Here is a 20,320-nt window from a genome sequence, read left to right on the forward strand (position 1 = left end):
CTATTTTGGCACTCCGACCTTTGGTACCCACAATGGCTTCTGCAAGCGCCGAAAATAGAAACATCAATCGAAGGCCTTAAAAATAAAAGCGACGTTTGCACATTAGCAGCAAAACAATTAGCGTTACATCACCCATTTGACAAGTACCAGGAATCTATTCAAGCCTACACGGACGGTTCTGTAGTCAAAGAAAGTGCGTCTGCACCTCATGTTATACCATCCTTAGAGGTAGAGTACGCTTGTCGACTAGGACACACCTCGTCACCAACAATAGCGGAATTAGTGGCAATTCTCCAAGCCACTCATTTTATCAAAAGATATGAGACACCAACAAAGTGGGTCATTTGCACGGACTCTTTATCGGCTTTAGCATGTCTTGAAAATATTGATGGCAGCCAACCACACGCACGAATAACATACGCAATGCTGAAGAGTTTAACTCAGGCTAATGAAAGGAAACATGAAGCGATATTACAGTGGGTCCCGGGCCATGCTGGTATAGCAGGCAACGAACTAGCGGACTCATTGGCAAAATCAGCCCATCAAGATACAGCAATTGAACTCATCCTTTTATCACCAATGGACACAAAACGGATATTGAGAGTACTAAAGAAAGGCTTGTTTACGTCAACATGGTTTAATGAAAACACTAAGGAATCAATACTTTACGAAGTAGGCGCTCACCTCGAATACCAGCTGGATGTACAACTTTCTAAAAGTACCGAGACACTAATTTACCGACTGCGCCTTGGGACAGCATACACCAAACATTTCCTGCATCGTATCAAACGTGCTCATTCCCCGGCTTGCTCCTGTGGCCACGACGATGAGGATGTTCGCCATCTACTCCTCGAATGCCCCATATACGAGATACAAAGACAGCAGCTAGAACAAGAGCTACACTCTATCGATCCTCACCGGCCTTTCTCACTCGCAAAACAGCTGGGCCCATGGCCATCTAAAATAGCACAGCGAAAAGCATTGAACGCAATTGAACATTTTTATGAAGAGACAGGCATCCTCAACAAATACTAGGTATTGCGTTGAATAATCACATGATGTCACTAAAGCATGCTTCTATTATTTGTAATTATTAGTGCTTGTACATTACGTGTTATACATTTTTGTTGTTGTGCGTGATTATTAGTGCTTGTACATTACGTGTTATACATTTTTTGTTGTTGTGCGTGAATTATTTTAACGTTGTAATTCCGCATCTGTCTATATGCTCATCGAAGTCTACATCATGGCCATTTGTGTGTGTTTGTGACTGTTTATGAACTCATTGTGGCGCAACTTGCATTTGACTTTTACACTGTGATGTTAATAGGCGTATAGGACTGTGCTGTGGCTTTCTCGCCCTATGAAGTGATTTTTCTTTTTTTTCTTTATCCAACATATTTTTTTATATCGTTGTTTCAGTTATGAGAAAAGGAGTAGCCGTCACCATTATAAGGTGACTACGTCTTTCTTTTATTTTCACTTCAATAAAAAAAAAAGATGTCGGTAGCACTCCAGTGTGTATTAGGGATCGAAGGCGAGTGTAGCTTGTGTTCTATGAGGGGCCAAAAAATAGTGATGTTTGGCAGGACTTGCAACGAGCAGAAGCGATAGCCTATGATCTGCAGAGCAAGAGATGTAGGTGCCAGAACAAGGCATCCGGAGCCGATGATGGCAGATGCTTAGGTGCATCCTCCCAATCATGAAATCTTTCGGGATTCCGGTCTGATGATTACGATAATGAGATGAAGACAACGTGCTATGGTAATACGGCTACCACACTAAAAAATTAAAAGAAAAGAAACACGCAACACAAGATTAATGAAATTGACTTTCCTTAGGCGGTGCGGTGACTCTTACCGAAGACAAACATATCTGTAGGCATCGAGCAACGCTATAACATAGTACTAACATACAACCTCTACGTATATCTGTTTTGCGATCTGAGAGCAGACAAAGTACCATACTATTCATTTTTCTCATTTTCTTTCCTGCCACTGTATGTACCATTTGCTATGCGAATGGGAATCGCACACATCACATGGTGAAGGTGACTACAGCGTGATACATACTAAAATTTGCCCAGGAAATAAGCCTGTTGATGTAAACGTATAGGACTGAATTGTGTCGTCATATGAGGGCTCTTTTGAAGAACCGAAACTAGGACGCGATAATTATATTTATTATCGTTCTTCAGGTTACTTCAAGATCTTGTATATCTCATTCTCCGCTCAAACTATGGGCCTGTCCGTCGCAGTGAGCTGGTAAATCTAACTTTGTGCCATGTAACTATACCCAATTTTCTAGGAGTCAGCTGCGCTTCTATGGTTTTTAATTTTCCACCTAGTACAGTAACGCACGACCAAGCCGTTGCACTTTTTATAGGATATCGATTTCTAAAGGCACTCAGCCATAAACTGTTCTGTACTACACCATGTGCGAATGGTTTTTGCTTTGTAGAAATTCCCGTGCAGCCTCACGGCTACAATGTTAGTTACGGAAGAAGGTGGGGGGCTGGAAGGGGGGAAGCGGTGGAGGGGGTAGATCATTTAAAGCCCCATTTCAAAAATTTGGTATATTGCGTCCTTGTGTTGATTTGTCAGAAATGCACATTCAGTTTTCGAGCTTGCTATGGTTTACTTATTTTGCTCACTCATTAGCGTGTTTTCATTCCATGAACGAAACAAAGAAATGCTTCGTAAATATGACGGAAAAACGCCCTTTTGCAACATTATCACGTAGTACGTTGCTTTTCTTTTTGACCGGATTATTCCCGATGTTAATTTATCACTCGGAACAGGGCACGCATACTGTATTCGAAATTGATTAAGTGTTGTCACCGATACCATACTGAGACTCTTGTCCAAACAAATTCCGAACATGACGCAAATATCGTAAAATATCGAATTTATGCGCGAGCACCAGCAATCACTAGAATTTGCGACGATACATGTCGCTGACGGACATAACCGGCGAGTTCAGAGCTGAGGACAGACGGCTGTGCTCGCCAGTGTCGCAGTGATTTGTGCGTTGCTTGCTTTTCTGGGGATCAAGTTTGCCCAATGGCGAGTTAACGCTCAGTTTTGACAATGTCTTACGCTTTACCATCATTATAACAACGCGCCAATATCAACGCACATAATGGCCAGCCCTCCGTCATTAGTACGCGACACTTACGTCACGCTGCAAGACGCATAGCAAGGCTGCCTGATGGTACGAGTGCACTGCATACTGACAAAAGAAAGAGAAAAAAAAACGCGCTATAACCACAACCTGATTATGAGGCATGTCGACGGGGGGGGGAGGGGGGAGAGTAGGGGCTCCTGATTAATTTTTGCCACCTGGGTTTCCTTTTCACGTGCACCCAATGTACGGTATACAAGCGTGTTTTCATTCCACCTCTTCCCCTCCACCCCCCACCGCCATCGTAATGCGGCCGCTCCATCTGGGATCGAACCCGTGACCTCTAACTTAGCAGCGCCACTCCACACAGCCACTGAGCTACCGTAACAGTGCATACGGAACTCCAGTGATAATTTCTGCGCACTATATCATCACAGTATAGCGGAATATCAATCGGCAGAAGGAACAATGCTTGATGCAAAATCATCCACGAAATCATTTCTTTTTCTTTTTATGTGTTGCTGACTTCTCTCCACTGCTGAAGATGCAGCCGGTGGTCAACGTGACAGCGTTCTTCACTAACTACAATGTTCCCGCAAATCAAACAATGGAGTGGCCTAACAACTGTGTGTTTTAGTGAACCGAGAGTAACGTCACATTGTCTTCTTTTGTCCCTACGCTGTTCCCATTATACACTAACAACGCATTTGGGAGCCATGGGCATCCAGTGTCCAATTGTTTTCCTTAGAGCTCGTAGACAGGGTAAGCAGCTGTAGCGGGGCCCTCGGGTTGTAAGGGTGGACACATCATTCCGAATAAATGAACCATGACGTTATCTTATTGCTACTTTCTAATTGCAGTGTCTCGCATGACAACCCGAAACGAACAACAAAAGTGACAGCGAAAAATCATTTTGCAGCACTGCAGCACTTCGTTACCACATCAGGACCAGTTGCGAGAGCAGAAATGCAAGTAAAGCGCTTGCCCTGAGCGCTCGCGATGTCGTCGCCAGCTCCAGCAGTAGTTTATAAAAAAAAAAAGTCCAAACACGCCGAACGCGCCCACGAACTTTGCGAGAAGTGAACGCTAGCTCCCCCAACGCGTCACACGCTATGAAACAAGTAATCTGATTCGAAGGATGCAATCACACACACACACACACACACACACACACACACACACACACACACACACACACACACAAATATATATATATATATATATATATATATATATATATATATATATATATGTGTGTGTGTGTGTATATATGTATAACTGCGCGACTTACCTGTAGTCCCGACTGCTTCCAGCCTTGAACGGCCCCGTTGGATGTCGCACGAGAACATGCGCACACGCACGCGCACACACAAACACACACGCTCCACTCACGGGCGCAAGGAGGTCTCGCACCTCTGGGCGTCCAACAAACTCAAACTCGGCGACGACAACCTTTGCAGAGTTCTTCCCGACGGCGCCTCCAGATTCCATCTATAGCGTAGAGGGCGCAGCATTTGCCGCCTGTCGACGAAATCCAACGACGCGCTCTAATCGTGTCATCGTCAGCAACGTTCTCTGCGCTGTTAGCGTCTCGCGAGAACAAAAATTAAAAGAAAGAAAGAAATTGAAGGAATCGTCGAGTCGCGCGTCGCCAAGTGTCACCGCAAGGCGAGGGAACAGGAGAGCTTTATACACACACGGCGACACAACACGCTGTTCCCGGAAGCACGCGGTGGGGGGTCGTCTTCGGGCTGAACGATCTCACGCACTAGCGCTCGAGGGGCAGAAAACGGCGTTGCTGCTGCATTTACGCAGCACAAAAAAAGAAAGCATGGAAGAAGAAAAGCGAAAGAAAGTAGATGGAGAAACCTTTCGATGCAATACTCTCAAACCGCACGCCCTATAGCAGACGACGTGGAAAGTGCACCTGTAGATCTCAGGATAGCTCCTCTGGTCGCTTGGAGCGCTCTCACTCGGAAGAGCTTGCGCTCGGAGTGCGCGAGGTGACAGCTGCTGTCTCGGGCAGGAGCGCAACTGCCGACGCGCCGCCTGTTAGAACCGCGCGGTTTTTCTTTTTGGCCGGGGAAGCGAGAACCGCTGATACGAGGAGGGCGCGCCGAGCTAGCAGCAGCGGCAGCAGCAGCGCGCGCGCGCTGCGGCGCGACTGCAGCGCCGAGCCCGGCCCTGGTGGAGGTTCTGAGCGCGCCTCACCTTGTCTCTCTGCTAGAGAACGAACAGACGGCGAATAGAATTGTAAACGAGAGAAGCAGAAAAAAAAATAAATGTGAGCGTTGCGGGTCTCAGAGAATGCATAACGTTCCGCGTGACAAAAGGAATTTTGACATATCGCAGCACAATGTAGCACGCCGCAACTATATAGGAAACGAGCAGCGCGGCTGCAACACGCGGCTTGTAAGGCGCACAGCCGGGTCGCCTTCGGGGTGAACGACCTAAGGAAGCATTTGCAAAAAATAACAGGCCAAATTCGGCTTCGTTTTCTTATCGTATTCACGGCATGCTCAGCACCGTCGCAACGAAACTCTCTGACGGCGGTGCACACATGCGTAGGGTGGCAACTACACTCGAGCGGCTGTACAACGAGCTGCCTCACAAATAAATATTGCGTTTACATTGCGCCAAAACTGATACATTTCATATCTAGCGTAAACGTATTCACGTCGAAGACTTCTACGAAGCATTTGTCCACACAACAAAGTTAAGAGTCCCCGACGGCAGATTTGTTGCTTTACAAAGAACACATGCACACAGACGCCGCCACTTAGCTGCCTTGCCCAAGCGCTCGACGGTTGACGCTACCATAACGATTGCACACATTGACGGGCGGAATTTAGCTTAGTGTGCTGGCAATAAAAAATAGTAGTACGAAATAAAGCACTATAGGCACTGCGATCTTCGCGCTCACACTATGTAGTGGCGCGCTAAGTATGCCTAGTCAGTTGCAGCGAGGCTCTTCGGGTGAAAGAAATAGAAGCCAGCACTAGCGAAATTTTGTGAACAAGCACCAGTGCACTACTGAAGTCTGCGAGTGCACTACACTGGTTTTGCGCCGAAATTATCTTGAGCTGACGAAATAACAACTAATGTAAAGGATAGTAAGTTGCACTCGCACATTCAAGCGGACGGCGTGTGAAAAACAAAGTTAGACTCCTTTTTAGAAGAATATCTCGAATTCCCGTTAAATGAAAACTTTCATCCGCTGCAAGAGTTTCAGCTGCTCTACTGCAAACGGTACGGTGCGCTCTTCTTGCATAGCAAAGGGGCTTGAACAAGGAATGATTTTGCATCTAAAGCATGAGCTTTGACACGAAATCGTTTTGTTGCAGACTTTACCGCCTGCAGAAGCATGCTCTAAATAGGATAATTAAGTATTGAAGTGATAATTTTCGCTGATGCACTCGATTAGCTGTCCCCGCGGGGGCGGCTCTGTCAGCAGGCGTTTGGTGTGTTGCGACGCCACGTACCCGAGCACACGAGGGTTGGACCCTCCCGCGTCTAACCGTGCGCGACTTAGCCGTGTCCGGGGAAAAGGGGATCAACGGTGTCGAGCCGATGCTGAGTACTTGGACCTTTAAGGCCTCTCGGAGGAGGCAACACGCCCCTTTTATCTCGGCTCCACGTAGGCGGCACCCCCGGACTGACACCTCCGGCGAAAATCGGTAGTTGCCTTTTCCTGTCTCTCTCTGTCCCTCCGGCCTTCATCTTTCTTCCTCCCTTTCCATCTCTCCTGTCTACTCTTCACTTCATTTTACTTCGTTTCTCCATGGCTATTCTACTTTGGGTGCACCATATTCGCTTATAGTAGCGGCGTACGACTGGCGTCGCGCAGACTGGTATGCAAGCTCAGCCACGTCACCTCGTTAGGCTCTGTAGTGGGTGGTCGGCGCCGTTGCTGAACATGCACATCTTCTTGTGGTAGCGCAAACTTCTGTTGTCTATGATCGGCGTCTGAAAGGACGCCGCACCGAAGAACTGTTCCGGTTCTCCTTTCGGAGCAACGTCCCATCATTTCCCAAGTGCTACTCAGTCCACAGCGAAGACAACGTACCAATAAGGAAGCTGTCTCCGTTCCTGTTGCCCAAATGCCTGAAAGACAAAATTGAACCGACATACAAAGCCTCAAAAGTGTTTAGCGTGGACCTCCTCCTATAACTAAATGACAGAGATCAAGCACAAAAGCACAAAAGCATAAGCGACACGAGAGTGACACTTTCATAGCACGGAACAATAAATGCAAGCAGGGGCGTGATTTCTGAGGAGGACTTTCTTGGCTTGAGTGATGAGGAACTGCTGGAGTGTTTCCAGAAACAAAACGTGTCCAAAGTACAAAAAATTGTCATCCGCGGATATGACCAAGAAGTTTCGACAAAACATGTAATACTCGCCTTTGGAACAAGGGTAGTGCCTCCCTCGCTGGACGCGCGGTAGGTAAAAGTAAATGTCAGACTATATATCCCGAACCTCAGACGATGTTTTAAATGACAAAGGTTCGGACATGCTTCACATGCATGCTGAGGCCGAACAACCTGTGCTAAATGCAGCTCCAATGATCACTAGCCTGACAACTGCACTTCTTCCCCACATCGCATTAACTGCAAAGGAGACAATCCAGCTTACTCGCGGTCTTTCCCTTGCTGGAAAAAACGAAAAGGAAGTATTTGCACTTACTGTCAAAGAAAAGAACCTCGTTCTTTGAAGCAAGATACCGACTGTCATACCTTTCGAGAAGTTATGCGGATGTGACGCAGGTGGGGGCTGCGTCTCAGAGGCCTCAGAAGTCATCCGAGACCACGCACAGTGGTTTCACCGGGCCCCTCCCGCCTCCATGGTGGAAGTAGTCAGTGCTGCTTCATTCTCTTCGAAGGGCCTGCAGACACTAGTCCCGCAGGGCCCTCAAAACAACCGAACCCGAAGACCCGAGACGCATTTCTCGGCGTCCAACTCCCAATCCTCCAGCGCCTCAGAGAGAGCGATGGAGGTCGACGCAAAAACCCTGGTGTCACCGACGCCGAAGAACAAGCGCTGCGGAGTGAGGGACAAGTCCCAATAACCACGTTAAATAAGACAGCGATAACCTAAAGCTTATTGCTCCCTTGTATTAGGCTTCATTAGAACTATGTCACCTATTTATCTCTTATACACTTGTGATGCCACTTTTTACATTTCAGTTTCAAAATGACTTTTAATATCCACTGGAATTGTAGAGGGCTCTTACGCAGCACAGGTGACATCAAAGACATGTTAAGTAACTTCTCTACTGTGGCCTTGTGCTTACAGGACACAACCCTAGGCGAAAACCATAAAAAAGTTCTAAGGCTTCACTGTGGCACGGCACGACCGTGCTCACGCGAGCCAGCTGTCGGGTGGTGTAGCCATGGTTCTGCAGGGCGGTATTGCTGCTATAGAAGTTGCTATTAACAGACACACAGAAGCCGTTGCTGTCACCGTTTTGGCACACAAAACCATCACCAATTGTTCAATATACATTCCACCGCCCTCGCATTTTACTGTAAGATTTCTTGAGGTTAATTTAAAGCAGGCACCTAAACCTATTTTAATAGCGGGTCATTTTAACACACAGCACGTTATGTGGTCGCAACACAACCGGCACCAGTGGACAAACACTTGAAAATTTTAACCTAACAAATGACGTATGCCTTTTAAACACTGGTGCTGCAACCTATTGTTCCCCAAGTACAGAAGCTATGAACTGTCTAGATCTGGCACTTTGCTCTCCATCTCTCTTTACCAACTTTCAATAGAGTGTTATCGATAATCCTATGGAAGTAATCATATACTTCGTATCATTAAAAACATCTCTTTTCCAGACAGTATCATAGAGACCACCCCGTTGAAAATCTGGCCTCTTTTCAGCAAAAATGTCAGTCGGAATGGCATATCAGCTGATCTAACCATAGATGAAATGAATGAAAAGATTACTGCCTCTATACTTGCTGCACCAGTACAGACAATCGCGCGATGCTCCAGCTTCTTAGCAAAAAAATAAAACCCTGGCATGCGAATGAATTCAACAAAACTACAAAACAAAGCGTGAGGTATCTTCCGCCGATACCCCCCCCCCTCCAGTACAAGATAATCTCCTCTCTCAAAAAAAAAAAGCAAAAGCGAAAGCCAGGTACGCACGTAGACAAGCCGAAAGACAGTCTTGGAAAAACTATGTATCGTCCATAAATAGCTCGACAAGATCCAAAACAATGTGAGATCAGCTTCGTAAGTTTAGAGGTGACTACGTTCCTTACACGATCCCCATACACTCACGCACAGGGGCGCAAACAAATTTAGAAGAACAAGCACACATATTAGGGCAGCATTTCCGTGACATATCAAGCTCAGTAAACTAATCTGCTACATTTCAAAAATATAAGCAATCAGCAGAAAAACTAAAGCTTCCGACAGCAGGAGCTTTAGAGAGATCGTATAATGCCCCCTTAACACTCCCGGAAATCAAGAGTACTCACTATTGGGAAAAAGAACAGCACCCGGTTCGGACAGAGTACGTTACACTATGTTGAGACTAAAGCTCCGTTTCTTTTTTCAACATAATCTGGGAAACGGGAAAAATGCCGAATGAGTGGAAAAAAGCCATTACAATCCTTTTCTTGAAAGGTAGAAATCATGCTACGACAGCAACTAGCTACATACCTACAGCATTCACAAGCTGTCTTGCAACCTCTTATGAAGCCATTATAAACACGAGATTGACATAGGTCCTTGACACCAAGAACCTTCTGGATAACCATCAGTGTGGGTACAAGAAAGGTTTCTCTACAACAGACCTTCTAGTCCGGCTAGAACACCAGATACGTGCGGCCTTTCTACACAAGCAATACGGCCTCACCGTTGTCTTCGATCTAGAAAAGGCGAACGACACAACGTGGAGGTTTGGTATGTTAAAGGACTTAGCAGATTTAGGGAACCGCGGCAGAGTGCTCAAATGTCTAGGCAATTTCATGCCCGAGCGAACATTCCAAGTGCGTTTATAAATGATGCTGTCACGCGTATTTATTAATAAAAATGGTGTACCACAGGGATGTGTATTAAGCACATTACTGGTTGGGGTGAAAATGAACTCGGTCAACAATTTAATTCCATCCTCTGTAATGCACTCATTGTGTGTGGATTATCTACAGATTGCATGTCGTGCATCAACCTTGGCAACCTGCGAACAGCAAATTCAAATGGCATTAAACAAACTGACGCAGTAAGCTTCTTAAAACGGTTCTCGCTTCTCAACTGAAAAAACTATTAGTGTTGACTTTTCACAAAGAAGAGGCCTACCACCACATTCCATACTTGAGCTACAGGAAGCCACACTTCCGGTAGAACAAGAACACAAGTTTCGGGGTGTCCTGTTTGCTAACAAGTTGAACTTTCTCGCGCACATAACTAGTCTGAAAATCAAACTGAACAATGCACTTGACATCCTCAAAATCCTGTCCCGGAATAGCCGGGGCTTTGACCGTAAATGCTTGCTGGACATTCTACCGCACTTTGGCATATTAGACTATGGTAGCTATATATATTGTTCAGCCAGACAGTCTTACATCCGACGACTTGATCCAGTTCATAACTTGGACTACGAATGGCAAGTGGCGCTTAGAGAACATCACCTGTCCAGAGTTTATAGGCTGACTGTAATGAGCCTCCTCTACAGCAGCGCAGAGCGCTAGTAACTTTTTATTACGTCCTCAGAATTCAGTCGTCAACGCAGCACATATGCTGCGTCATTATGACTCAATGTAATTCACGATTACATAATAGAAATAAACCGAACATGACTAGACTGCTTGTCCTGCGATATGAAGAATATTGTCAGGATTATGACATTCTTCGCAAAATCCTCCACATTGCCAAAAAGCCACAACATTTGCCCCCATGGTACGATTTCACATTGTTATTTGACTGGAGATTAACACATTTAAACAAGAGAGACGCCCCACACGTACAGATTATACAAGAATTCCGCACTCTTCAGAACAAATATCAAAATTACATGAAATTTTACGCTGATGGCTCTAAAACAAAAGAACACGTGGGTGTGGGGGCCGTAACGGAAAATTGGAAAACAAGTATTCAATTACCAAAACAGGCCTCTGTTGTCACTGCTGAATTTTACGCGATATGGGCTGTAGTTAAAAAGATTATCACTGACAAACACAAAAATACAGCGGGATACACTGAGTCCTTAGGTACGCTAAACGATCTGCATCTGAAATTTGAGTGTGAACGCCTGCTAGGCGATATTTTAAACATGGTGGCTATTAACAAATACGGGAGATCTTTTCTGCTGGGTCCCCCGTCATGTTGGGATACCGGGCAATGAAGCAGCTGGTAGATGTGCATCAATGGCAACGTACAAAAACAGAACAAATCGAACACTTCCATGTAAAAATAGTGTCCGTGCAATTCGGAAGACCTTGAGCTCAACAAGGCAACACAAATGAGACCATTGTATAACCAACAAGCTGCATCTTACTAAACCCGTAATTGGCGAGTGGAAGTCGTGAAGTCGCCAGCAACGGTTCTATGAGGTGATATTGTCGACTTCGGATTGGACACATACAGCTTACACACACACAAAAGAAAACCCGCCATCTTGCAAGAAGTGCCATGAAGCTCTTACAGTGATACACATTCTTATGACCTGTCCAACCGTTGAAAGACAGGGACGGGAGATTTTACGTAACCTGCATAATTTACATATACATTTACACCCTGCCCTATTACTGGCAGATGACCTGCTAGTGCCATTTACTAACCTGTTTGACTTTTTGGAGAGAACTGGTTATTTATAACAACTGTAATGTCGCACAGGTTTACCTGCTCTAACATTGCGTTTTATTTTGCCATGTGACTGGCAAAATAAAACTTGCCGTGTGTCGCCTTGGTGCCATTAAACCCGACCGACTGACCGACCGACCGACCGAAAAATTGCATAGCTGTGGCGGCTAATCTCATAATGCAGATATGAAGCTGCCCTTGAGCACGTTGTGGCATTGCCAGAGAAGTGGTTATACAACGAGCTAAATGTTTTATTTTAAATGAACCACAAGGCGTGAAGAGAGGTGTTGGTGGTGGAAAGTTATTACATACTTAATGCACAAGGCTGACGCACAGGCACTCTTCCTTCTGCACACATAGTCACTTACGCATGAGCATGTGTGCAAACGCACACGAATTCGTCGCCACGCACACACTACGAGCTCACACTTACACACACACAGTGCACAAGTTTGCTTGAGGCATCCTCCTGACGCTGTGCGCGAATTCTCTGCCTATAGACCTGCCTGCCTGTGCGTGCTTTTTAGGGAGGAATTGGCAAGCATTCTCGATCACATTTCTATGGACAAATTTCGAGCACAGAAATTTTGAAATGCAGTTTTCACGCTAGCACATGGCGCATTTCATTGTTTCCGCCTGGGCTTTTCTATAGAGCCGATGGCACAGCAGTGAAACTTTGACTTTTATGTGCACAGATTGGCAATAGATAGGGACGGAACACCGCTGAACAAGAGGTTAGAAGACGGAAAAGAAGGATTTCAATATAAATTTTCTGTCTCCAATAGAGATTTATTCATTTATTATTTAGTTTTCCACCCGTACCATCTGCTGTACGTGAATACATAATTTAGTTATGACTTTCCAAGCAACACGCTTTCCCAACTCGAGCATGCTTCGACATTTCGTGAGTGCGCGGGCACTATAGGAGGTCCGCCGTTGCATTTTCCCAAGTTACCGTAAGTTACCAGTTGCCGTCGCGTCGTAGCTAATATGAGCGAAGCATATTTTAAGATCATTTTCGTAAAAAAGCAATTTCATATACAAGGACATAGTGATGTATACATTCTTAATTTGGGCTACGAATAAACGAGGAACTGCTATTCGATTGCGATTCTATTCTCAGGAGTGCAACCAGTTTCGAGATATTAATAATCAAAGTGTCCGAACAAATGCATTGCAGTTCCAGTTACTTTCGTGCTTCACTTATTAAAACAGCGTTTTCTTAAAAAAAATATGTAACTGGAACACCAATGCATTTCGTGGGGCAGTTTGAAAATTGATATCCCGAAGCTGCTGCAGCCCTGAGAATTTCTTCCAAGTGAATACGCTTTGCAAACTCGCTGGCTGTAATTCGTAGATTGAAATAGTGGCCGTAATATTAAAAATTCAGAATTTGAGTAGCGTGATTTTGTTAATTATTCAATTAAGTATTTTGATTTCTCGTAGAAGTAATGGCCGCCTGATCGAGTGGTTTCTATCAAGGATTAGAATTGTGCTGCCAACGACAATTAAAAAAAAATTGGTACAGCTAAAAAACACCCTGTATATGTACGCACACAAAATCAAATCAAAATACGTAAAATGAAAAGCACTTGTCTCCATCGGAACCCTTCCTACAACGAGCTATGTATGTACGTCAGTTGCATGTAGTGTGCCTTACTAGCGGCAACTAAGTTCAGTGCTGAAAGGGACCCATCTGAGAAACGGGTGGCTTGCACGGCCTCATTTGGGCGCTTGAGCTCCTGAGCAACATACGCGCCAAGACATCGCACAGTGAAATAATTCTTTAAATTGCATGCTGTGTGCATAGTGTGGCATCTAGTGAGCCAGTTGTTTTCTTTCAGCGGAAGGCCGGACACATTGGTGTATCTGGGAACGACCGTGCAGACGGAATGGCAAAACGGGCCCATGAACTCAGCGAAATGCACATAATTTATTTTTTCGCTCGCGGCATCACACACCTCGTGAAGAAACTATCCATTTAATGGCCTTTGATATTGTGGTTCGAGGATGCTGTAAAAAAAAATCTATAATTCAATTATCGAAGCCCGGACATAAACTCGCACTTTCTGTTATTGTACCGAGGCACAATCCATCTCTGAGAAAATGGGGTGGGATGAATCAGCATACTATATCTAAGGTGAACCAGGCGAGGACATATCCCATGTGCTGGCAAATGGCTTCCTTGATGACCAGAAAAGGCGAGAACTTTGTGTCAAGTTTGTATCCAGAGCCCTGCACTGACTTTAGGGACTATTCATGGACCGTGCACTGCTCCAGGCACTGCAAGGAGCGCATTACGCCCGGTGCGGAATTTTTTTCCTTGTGTTCTGAAATGTTGCGTAAGGTACTACTAATGAATACGCGCTCTTGAACCTTATGTCTAACCTTTTTTTAAATTTTTTGCTTATTTATATTTTGCTTGGAACAGAGAGTTCACGTTCCCGAGCTTTAATCGATTTCGTTTATTTTTTTAACATACCGCTTAAGTATGACATCACGTCATCCAACACTTGGTTCTTTTTCCATTTTCCATGTTAGGCAGTATTATTTTTCTGATTTCATCCCTTATACCGCCTTAGCCCATATGCGTATAAGTTAAATGGCGTAGCAGAAGGCACATACATTGAAACCCTCAAACTGATCCCCCTGGTAAACCTATGATATCTAGAGATCGCATCGACAGTATGGACCAGAGAGTGTGCGCAAAGTTAGATGTGGTGAATAATCAGACACATTGCCAAGAAATTAGCAATATTTTGGTGCTACAGATTGGAGCTATACGTGGGGTAACCAACACTGCATCATTTCAGGACTTCCGCACGTCTCAAGATAAAGCTTGATAGAAATGAACTGCATTCCGACGGGAAAAAAATCGAATGAAGTGGTTGGCTTGCTGGAGGCGCTGTTAGGAATTATTACGTTTGTACTTAGCTTTGCGTACACATTAAAGAACCCCAGGTGGTCCAAATTTCCGGCGTCCTCCACTACGGTGTGCCTCATAATGAGATCGTGCTTTTGGCACGTAATACGGCGTAATTTAATTAAGGAATCATTACGTTCAGTCTAATTGAGGTTGTTCTCTATGCTTGCCTGGGGACAAAATCAATGGACGTGTTCGGCTGCTATGTGCATAAGGACAACGACGTTCGTAAAAAAAAAAAAAAAACTCGCAGTTTCACACGAAAGCCAAGCCATCGATTGTAAAGAAGATTACTAGACAACTATGCTAATTATGAATATCAGTTTCATCGACTATTTAAATTTGTAAACATTTGCTTACTAACTAACGTAAAAAAGCACGGTGTCACGCACAAACGCGTGAACATGAACACAATTCACTCGATGACCGCAGCAATTCGCTGTCAAAACGCTGGAGGGAGGAAGCGCAGCAGCAGCAGCGAGCGAATGAATCTTCGTGCTGCGTCTCGGTTCAACGCGAACTAAAACGTCGAAAGCACAGTGCATACGATGCTACCAGCAGGCGGCGCACTTTGTCCACATCGCAGGTCGCTTTCAAGATAGGGCGCCCGCTCATCTGCGCCATACGCAGCAGCCGGCGGAGTAGGAACCACCCTCTCTCGTCTCTCCCCTCCTCCCGGTGCCGCAAGTAATTTACCCTATGCTCTCATGCTGCCATTGTCCGTCAGCTTGCTATAATTGTGACTGACAAAAATCGGGCCCTCTGGCTACCCTTCTGCTCGTTCAATAACATCATTAAAAGTACACATTATCGATTTTTTGCGCACTTCTAAAATAAAGGCAATATCGCCATCATTACTTATTCTAACTTCTAACAAACGTTCACTCTAACTTGTCAACGTTACGGCATAATTCATGAAGCAGGGGTTTCCGAGTAACCTCATGAAGAAGAAAGTGTACCATTTAGTAAAATTGCAGTGAACCGTTCTGGTATGCCTTAATAATCTGAAGTATAGTCGAAGCCTTATAACACTATACAATCTCATTGCTCACGAGCTGTAAGCGACACACTGGTGACATAAAAATTAAGTTCTATCTCTACGTCAAGCGGACAGGTAGTGCATGACCAAGCACGTCATAACAGGCAGCTTGTTCTATAACATATTCTTTTCGCATGCGCAGGCAGAGCGAGTTTGCGTGCATCTTATTAAGCCGCAAAAAGCCAAGTTATCAATGAGTGAGACATTTATCTTGAACACAAGCCGAAGAACTGTATTCATTCTGGCATAATTAACTAGCACAGTTCTGTGAGACCATTGTAGCTGGGTATTAATCCCTTCAGCTTCCCTTGCAGGCACTTTTTACACGCATTTTGCATTATGTTATGGCTTGGCGCCTTGCCTCTTTATGATGATGTGTTGACTCTGCACGCACAACCGAATTTTACTTCAGCGTGACCTTGAACAACAAAATATTCGCGTGAGATAGCTCGTGCGGTGGCATGCATACCAGTTACTCTTTATGCGACTTTCTTGCAATAACTTAAGCACAATCTAGCCAGGATAATTTAGAAAAATATATCTTCTTTACAATGCAGGTAAACTTGCACTTGAACAAAAAGAAAAGCAGCAACACCACTTAGAAGGGACGAATGTTCACAAAAGAACCGGAGAGCAGGCTTGCTGTGTATCAACCGTGTTACTCATGTGTCCTTAATGTCATTCGCCCCTTAACACTGTTGGGTTTACTAGTCATATAATAATTGGTTTTATTGTGTGCCACATATTAGAGTTTCTGTAGTAACCTGTGTTCACACAGTTGGTGAACCAATAAAGTAAGATTTCCTTATTGGCAAATTTTACAAACAAGCCTGTTGCTTCCCCCCCCCCCCCAACAAGCCCGTATATCCCCACAAACAAAATATGCATTTTATTACATAGTGACTGCGAGCAACACTTGAGCACTGAACCATGGTACGAAATTTATAGCTGAAGTTGAGCGCATACAGCTCTCGTGTAAATATGATATATAGACTGTGACCTTGCTGGTAGTTTACTATAAACATGCCACGAGATTACGATTTGCATAGCGTGAAAGTTAACAAAGTATGCCCATTACCGTTACTTGTAAACCATTTAATCATGTCACTAAAATTAAAGCTTCAGTTCCTACAGATTCCAACATGCACGTTGGAAAATTAATAAATAAAAATAGAAAAGAAATCAAATGAAGGAAAGTATGAACAATGTAGAACTGTCTGTGTGGGCGCTGTCACACAGTTTCCACATAGTACTACACAATGTATATGCCCCACTCACATATAAAACATCACGTAGTGCAGTCACTATTTGTCGCACCAGCCGGGGTCTCTTAGCATAGAGTTTCATACTATACTTACGAGAAATAATTCTGGCGCTAGTGGCTATGGGAGCAGCAAACGTTTGCCTCAACTTCGCCCTTCTGGCTCTAAATGGCTTTGTGACTTTCCAAAACTGATATTTTTTTACAAGCTACAGCGTCATAAAGGATCAAACAATTTAAATTGTCAAATGACAAGAATCGAGCTGAACACCTCCAGTGCAGAAGCCCAATATTGAATCAGTTACGTCGCGGACGCATGCGTCGACAAGTGGCACAAAACACCCACACGAATTAATCGCCGGCAAGCCAGCGCGTTGTGACGCAAAGCGCGTTTCGATTTGGTCACCTCGACGGGTGCAACCGCTGCAATTATACCTGGCGGCAATTTTCTTGTGGCAGCACAGCCTTAGCTACGGGCACGCTCTTGCAAGTGCGGAGCTTCTGCTGTGCGGTTTATAGGACCAGGAAAACCAGACATGGATTCCAGCAAGCCTGAAAACTAGGAACTATGCTATGAAATAAATCTTGAAGAAATAAATAGACGTAATACGCGGTATTACTTGTTTTACAGAAGACAGCTTACAGGTGCTTACGTCCGCTGATTACATGCAGATGCCCAGTGAAAAAAAAAAACTGTGCTTCGGATTCGCAGCTCTCGCTGCGCTGCTACAGAAAGTTGTCGCCGGGTGTAGTAGTGATTATGCCTGTTCTCAGCGCCTTAGTGCCTTCTGAGTTCAGGAAAAGTGGGAATCGCTTCGAAATTTAGGCTAATAAAGGCTGATAAAGCGTAATAAATAAAGCCAAAATAGCTTCTCAAGCCGCTAGCACGAAGTTCAGATAAATCAATGTGCTAACCATAATTCTGATGACAGTTGAACGATAGCAGCGCCAGGCTTCCTACTAGTAATTATTCTAGAAAACTCTTTCCCAGTAAACGCACCAGCGCCTTCTGTAGCGGCTATTTGTAGCGGCTATTTTAATAACCGCCCTACCATGGGGAACGTTCCGCTATTAACTTCCCCTTAATTGTATGTTCTTTGAAGTACTGCAGCACACGTTCATCTCGAAATGACTCCCACATTCCTTTTACATCTTTTGATGCTGCTTTGCACATGAGATAGTTGTCAGAATTTACTGTCCTCCAGAGACCTCGTCTTGACGTGAACCGTCTGAATGCCTCCAAAAAATCTGCCGAACTGAGGCTGCATACTAGTTCGAGGTAAATTGACCATACAACAGCACAAAGAAAGATAACGATATATGCTAGCATTGCGCTCGAAGTAGCTGCGCGGTAGTACATTTGACGGGCAAATGGTATAACAACAGTGCAAAATCGTTGGAATTCCTTCATTCTATCCTTGGGTCCAGGTGCAAGCGGTTCATTCACTTAGTTTAGCTGTAAATCTTCTGCACACGCTACAGTAACCAATAATTTTTCCGCCATTTGTCGACCTCTGATGATCCAGTAGTTCTGTTTTGAGTTAGTGTGACAAAAATTCCAGCGTGTAGAAGGCGTTGTTGTTCTCTTTCTATTACTTGTTTATTAAATTCTTGCCCTGCCACAAGAACTATGGGATGCTTCTCGTTGTTCGTGTATTCCGAAATCCTCCGACCACTCTGATCAAGTTGTTTTCGTCTTTGTAAGGAGCAAATTTCACTGGGGTAGTATTAGACTTAGCTTTTCCAAACGCAATTTCATGTATCTTAGATAGAAATAGAGAACTAAAATTTTATATTCTTAAGCGGTAATCCGAGGCAGGACCCATTTCACCCTAGGTGGGAAGATTCCTTATTCCAGGAACGCTTTGGTTTGGGCTCCCTCCTTGGCCCAGGCGACGAGACTGCGTTGGCTTGTACCTTATAGATCCAAAATTTATCTACTTTTCCTGTCTCAGTCGTTAACAGTGGTCCTGTTATCTTTACGTCCAGATTGCTTGCGTTTTGAACGAAGCGGAATATTCAAGCAGTGATCTTCATACTTTTGGTAAGCTTTGATAATGCGGGAGAGGTCGAGTAAAGATCTATTGTTGGTTGTCACCTGTAAGGTTGTTGTTTCTTCTGCAGTTTTCTCAGAAGCCTTGAAAATTTCAGTTGGTCAGAACAAGGCTTTCTTAATCAGTCATTCAGGTCTATTCCACCAAAGTATGCTTTCTTCATCATGCTTCCCTGTTAGGTCACACGTTGGTAGACCTGCTGGGTCGTGTTCTGATGAACAATATTGTCGTTGATCTGCTAAACTAAGGGCTTGCATTTCCTATACGCTGTTCAATACGAAAGGCTTCCAATTATCAATCTGGGTTTGTTCACCCGAGAATGGCTGTTGATTCATACCAGAAGTGCGTTTCGTAGTCTGTCGATGTGCCTCTATGCACAGCCTGCTTGGATCGTCAGAGATCCCAACAGTTTTATCGCGGAAGCGTTATCTTTTTCAGAGGAGCCACTCGTGATTTCACGATCACCAGTCGTGTCGTTACTTCTGAACTATCTGTCTCTGTTCGTGCATATACTGCACCTCCATATGCCAATGTGCTCGCATCTGAAAAAAAAAAACATAAGAGGTTTGCTTGCATGAGGGTTCTGCAATAATACGTGGAACACGTATTATATTCAGAAGACGAAGATCTTTGCCCAATCTTCCCCAAGAGTAACAAACTTCAACTGGAAGATGGTCGTCCCAATGCAGCTTTCTCTTAAACGACAGTTGGAAAATTAATTTGGCTTTCGCTGTGAATGGAGAAACAAAGCCGTAGGGGTCACAAATCTAAGCTGCTGTCTTTAATTCATTTCTTTTTCTTGTTTCCATGGATGCAACGAGTTGCGTAATTTCGGAAGTGTCAAACCCGTACATGTCGCCTTCAAGCAGCAACAGAACTCCTAGTATTTTCTTGGTTTTAAAAACCCTTAACCGAATATCATCATTAATGTCTTCTGTTTCTCTTCACTGAGATGTTGCATACTTGTGGAATTTGGTGTTTGTTTATGCTGATGCACTCCCGCTCTATTGAACGCTTTAACTCCGTAACTGCAGGCCAAGAAAGCTGCCTCCGTCATGTCTACTGCTGCACAAAATAGTCGACGTAAAACTGGTGCTTTA

General features: G+C 44.5%; 1 protein-coding gene across 2 annotated transcripts in view; it reads right to left on the reverse strand.

Annotated features, from left to right (window-relative positions):
* LOC142585057 (uncharacterized) overlaps positions 1–5,173 on the reverse strand; it is a 210,338-nt gene extending 205,165 nt beyond the window's left edge. The window contains exon 1 of one of the 2 annotated variants that reach the window (XM_075695516.1): positions 5,051–5,173. Coding sequence is in view for 1 of the 2 variants with exons in the window: in XM_075695515.1 (XP_075551630.1) it covers positions 4,415–4,472 (58 nt within the window). In the remaining variant the exon portion in view is untranslated. The other variant, XM_075695515.1, reaches the window with a different exon arrangement.
* Between the last annotated feature and the right edge of the window lie 15,147 nt (positions 5,174–20,320).

The sequence above is a fragment of the Dermacentor variabilis genome, chromosome 6, assembly GCF_050947875.1.
Source record: "Dermacentor variabilis isolate Ectoservices chromosome 6, ASM5094787v1, whole genome shotgun sequence".
Taxonomy (NCBI): Eukaryota; Metazoa; Arthropoda; class Arachnida; order Ixodida; family Ixodidae; genus Dermacentor; species Dermacentor variabilis.